The 5,391-nt window shown below is 38.1% G+C and overlaps 2 protein-coding genes across 2 annotated transcripts; one reads left to right on the top strand and one right to left on the bottom strand.

Annotated features, from left to right (window-relative positions):
* JH06_4874 (hypothetical protein) lies at positions 1 to 1,995 on the bottom strand (the record flags this gene model as incomplete). The annotated part of the gene is made up of 2 exons (XM_014669603.1): positions 1 to 1,933; positions 1,965 to 1,995. Coding segments are annotated over 2 exons (1,964 nt in total), but the record flags the coding sequence as incomplete, so codon positions are not given.
* A 1,406-nt stretch (positions 1,996 to 3,401) lies between these two features.
* On the top strand, positions 3,402 to 5,350 carry JH06_4875 (hypothetical protein; the record flags this gene model as incomplete). The annotated part of the gene is made up of 3 exons (XM_014669604.1): positions 3,402 to 3,432; positions 3,463 to 5,278; positions 5,332 to 5,350. The coding sequence occupies 3 exons, from the start codon at positions 3,402 to 3,404 to the stop codon at positions 5,348 to 5,350; spliced, it is 1,866 nt and encodes a 621-aa protein (XP_014525090.1).
* Positions 5,351 to 5,391: the final 41 nt, after the last annotated feature.

Genomic DNA, 5,391 nt, shown 5'->3' on the forward strand with positions numbered 1-5,391 from the left:
TTGAATGTCTTCTTGTACAACTGAATACGATTTGTAGAAGTAGGGAATGATCCTCTAGCAGCCTGAGACCAACCAGAAGTATCATCACCAAACCAATTGTTAGGCACTTCACCCATCTTATAATACCATTGTTCTGAATGATTGATAGAAGGACGACGAAGATAGTGAGTATGAACATTGCTTTGGTAATTATCATATCGACCCTTTAGAACCATCTCCTCTTCACCATCAGGTAACAAAGAATACATATAATAATATGATCCAGAGTACCAACAGGTGGAGGTAGAATAGAAGGCCACATCAAATCGATCAACAGTGATACAGAGATATGTTTCCCAATCAGTATTAGCAGCATGAGTATGATCAGATTGAATCTCATAAAGAATATCATCATTAGATGAATCACGAATTCTGAAATACTCATATTGAGGATTACTCGTATATGTTCGGAGGATCCTGTAGAATTGTCCTGCACATTCTATGAATGTAATACTGATTGATGTCTGGAATTGGGTTGTTCCCATTGTTGATGTAATCTGATAGGATGTTAATGAAGAGGCAACAGTCGCAGTTCCAGAAATGATACAAGTATCAGGATCTATCGACACACCTGAAGGAAGGGCAGGAGAGATAGTACAACCATTGAAACCATACAATGTAGGTACAATTCTCACTTCATCATAGTAAATGTAGTAGGAATACTGGGTTTGAGGATAGGATATACTGGTAGGAGTAGCACGATTACAAACAAGGAACTGTAATTCATATACATACACAGTTCCAGACTGCGAGGATTCAGCAGTGAATCGAATCAAAGGATACTGTGGAAGTGTATTCAAGAGATCCCATTGAACCCAGGTACTTGATTCATATGTTTGTCCAGAAACTGAGAGAATAGTCTGCCAACTTGATGCTGTTGATACCGTACTTTCAATCGAAAAGCTTCTAGGACTTGATGTTGTACTTGTATAAGGCCACACACGGAACGAATTGATTTGAGGAACAGATCCTGATATTTCGAAAGTGAGTGAACCAGGAGGAGAAGAGATAGAAGCTCCAGAGTTTCGCGAAAACGATATAGCATAGGTAGGATTTGTGAATCCTATTGTTGTAACAGTCAGTTCATTCGGAACAACGAAACAATTGTTTGTTGAACTCAAACCAGCCATAAGTGAGATGAATCCATCAAATTGAATGATTACAGAGGTCGTAAGATCCACAGGGTGGACTTCAACAGCCAATACACTCGATACAGTTACTTCATTTGCAGGACGAATCACTCCATGAAAGGTATAGGTTGTATAGCTTCCTGTAGCTGGAGTACTACTCGTTGGTTCTCCATCAGCCATGTTATCTCGATAGACTTCAACACCATTAATGTAAGCCACAACTCCATATCGATAGTTCAATTGCAATTCAAAAGCAGCCATATTGTTGACTCCAATGAACTGTCTACGGAAGTATTGAGTTCCTTGTCCAGTTACTACTTCACCACCTGATGTATAGTCAGTCCAAGAAGAATCTCCATAGTTGTACGCTTTCCAATCTCCAGAAGCATTGGCAGTGTATTTCCAAGCTTCATTCTTGTTGATAGGAGAATACAGAGACAAAGGCTCTGTCTGAAGACTTTTTTCAGTCATCATTGCCTTGTACACCACATTCCCATTAATACTCTCAAACTGGATCCAAGCACCATCAGACCAAGAATCACCATAACCATCGGCCATTTCCAGAGTGTATTGATAGTTTGTAGAAGCTGACAAGCACACTTCAATCACTCTTTCTTCACTGTTCGTCAATGAGGGAGAAGTATAGACTTCTGTGGAACCAGAATAGATCGTAAACGACTCTTCACTTGCGAAGTATTCTGTCTTCTTGGTTATCTTTGTATAAACCTGTGTTGAAGAACAATCAAGAGCAAAAGTGAATACAGCTATGAGTGATTTAAACAATGTGTATTATACAAAGAATGGTTAATAACACAAATCGATTCATTTGAACGAAGAAATAATAATGAATGCAAATGTCGATTTTAAACGTTTCGAGTTCTATAAGAATTCATGAACAATGATGCCATATATTAGTGGCGGCCGTGTGTTTTCAAGCTGGAGATGTTGGATTTGAAAGATTTGTAACCGATGTTTCTCTAACTCAAGTGTATTCATTCTCGAAGTTAGTTGGAACGATAATCACATAGTTGAACAGATTAGTAGACAATACTTCTGTAGAAGAGATACCTGATTCATATCTGACATTCACATCTTAGGATATTCACATCCATTAGGATATTCACATCCATTAGGAGTAGCATATGATCTAGTGTTTCAACAAGCAAGTGATTTGTGTCGAATACTAGGATTCAATGAAATTCAATCAATTGGTGTGAAAGGAAATGACCAGTGGATGTATGAAATGGATTGAACTGTATCAGACTCTATAGGAATCTGGTTCAACAGATGATTTGATTTGAGACAAGTCCATTCATGGATTGTATGATATACTGTACAATGGAATTGAATAATGTGTGTAGATGAGTGATTTGAACATAGGAACAGTTGGTATGAGTGGTTTGTATTCGGTTTAGTTTGATGTGTGATGGTGAATGTGTGTCAATTGCTTCTAACATCTACATCAACATCCAGTTGAGTTTTAATGCAGCCATTTAATCTTTGATTCGACCTTCGGTCTGTGTAACTGTTCTGAAGTTACTCCTTCGATCAAACTGGTTGATTGTAGTATGATTCTTTCACTTTGGAGGATGTTTGGAAGAAGGTCAAAAAGAACCGCCTCCAAGTAATCCTTCAAAAGGCCTATGATTGAGTGATTATAGGGATATTTCTTAGTTGGAGGTGGTGTAGGGGTTGTTTTTCAATTGACATGAAAGAATATCAAGAAACTGTTCTAAAGCAATTATTGGATCCTTCTCCACAATCATACTACTGAATTGGCTTGATTATGACTTATTTAGGATATTTGATACCTATTGACTACTCCATCTGACATGTTTATCACTCATTTGACAGTTCAGCTTGTTTGAACAATCCAAAGGATCTATCATTCTGAATTCGTGATACCAATTCTATCAATGATCTTGTTTGTTATCAGTATCATCTAAACTATTCGCTATCCAATCTCACTGCTGAAGATAGCGTCAATTAGTACATCCATTTTTGGTGTCTTTGCTGGTTGATTGTTTGATAGATGTATATCAGCACCAATCAAATTAGTAGATGCTTTTCTCATACAATTGTTGTAGTATGGAGTAGGAGGTTCGAAATGCCTCTCTCTCCTCCTGAACATAATGTCTTCAGACGTGTTTAAAGATCACACAACATGTTCTATTAGAATTCTTTGTTCATGAACTGGCTCTAGAACAATTCGATTGTCATATTTGTTTGTGAATGAATTATCTCCTTTTACTAATTGCAATTTGTAGGACTAGTCTGGAATAGTGATTCATAGTCTCTTTAACAGTTGCTGTGGACTGTACAAGTAGCCAAGTCTATATCAAGTTCGTTAAGAAGACACTCACTTTGGCAAGTCAAGAATCCTTTTCAATCCTGTCTGGAACAACCTCACTTTACGATTCTCCTTCTCTTACAAACTCCGAAGAACGAACAATTGAAACATGTATTCAACAGACTACAAACAATCAGTACACTCTTGGAATGTATGATACTACCTCCTATTGGAGCAGTGGTGCCTGGCTTGAGATCTATGGAATCAATGGAAATCTTGTATTCAAGGGAATGATGACAACGAGTAAAACCCAAGAGGTGCCATTGTCTTTGTATTCTCCCATCAACAAGGAGGATACTTGGAAGTACACTTCAAGTGCTTCAGGAAGCTGGAAGGATGTGAGTTATTCGGATGCTAGTTGGACTGAAATCTCACTTGGAACTACAACTACATCAGCTACTGATACTCAATACTTCCGTAAGTCGTTTGTTGGATTGAGTGGAATGGCTGCTATTGAATTCCAACTCAACTATCGTTATGGAATTGTTGCATATATCAATGGAAATGAAGTGTATCGTGATAATATGGCTGATGGAGAACCAACAAGTACCACTTTGGCTACAGGAAGCTATTCAATCTATGACTATCATGGAGTGATTCGTCCTTCCACTGTTGCTGAGAGTTCTTCAAGTGTATTGGCTGTTGAAGTCCATTTTATCACAACAGGCTATTCCGAAATCATTCAGTTCAATGGATTCCTCGCTTTCTATGCAGGTATAGACAATACAAATCCTTGTTTTGTTGTCCCTAATGAGGTGTCTGTGACAAGTACAAGCTTCACCAATCCAACCTATGCCTTCACTTGGTCCTATTCCTCCTATTCGTATTTCTCCACTTCTTACACTTCTGGAACTCTAACTGCTGATTTAGATGGTCCTTCCTATCCAATTGTGAATGGTGTTCGTATCTGGCCATACACCAGTATTACATATCACACAACTCAATTTATGATTGAGGGAGCTATGTCTTCATCGAGTTCCTGGGATACAATTCTAGAGACTAAAGGTGGTTCTTATACTTCCAGTGTATGGAGGCAATGGGAGACTGTTGCAGTTGCATCTAAACCATTCCAGCGTCTTCGTTTGACTTCTTACAAGACAGGAACAACTTCAACCTATGTGAATGAGCTTCAGTTCCTTGTTTGTAACAATGGTAATCCTTCTACCATTGATTATCCACAAACAACCTATCAGTTTTACCATACTTCTGAACAAGTGGAGATTACTCCCACTACCTATGGCTTCAGTGGTTGTTCCATTTCTCCTTCTCTCCCTTCAGGTGTGAGTATTGATGCGAATACTTGTACAATTTCTGGTTCTTCATCGGCTTCTAGTACTCAGACATATACTGTTACTTCCACTGTTGTATCTCCTTCTGTTACTGCCACTCTCACAATCACATTCACTGAGTGTTATGGAACTCTCTATAAGATTGTTCGAACTTACAAGACTAATCCTCAATATGAGTATTTCAGAATTCGTGATTCATCCAATGATGATATTCTTTATGAGATCAATTCAGGTCATTCACATAGTGCTGGTCAGGATTGGACTCATTATCTCTGTCTCAATGTTGATCGATTTGATGTGGCCTTCTATTCTACCTCTAACTATTGGTACTCTGGATCATATTATTATATGTATTATATGCTTCCTGATGGTGAAGAGGAAATGGTTCTAAAAGGACGATATGATAACTATGAGAATAATGAGAGTAATTTCTATCTTCGTCGTCCTTCTATCAATCATTCAGAACAATGGTATTATAAGATGAGTGAAGTGCCTACCAATTGGTTTGGTGATGATACATCAGGTTGGTCTCAGGCTGCTAGAGGATCATTCCCTACTTCTACAAATCGTATTCAGTTGTACA

This window comes from Blastocystis sp. subtype 4 (genome assembly GCF_000743755.1).
Source record: "Blastocystis sp. subtype 4 strain WR1 chromosome Unknown seqid_0467, whole genome shotgun sequence".
Lineage (NCBI taxonomy): Eukaryota > Bigyra > Opalinata > Blastocystidae > Blastocystis > Blastocystis sp. subtype 4.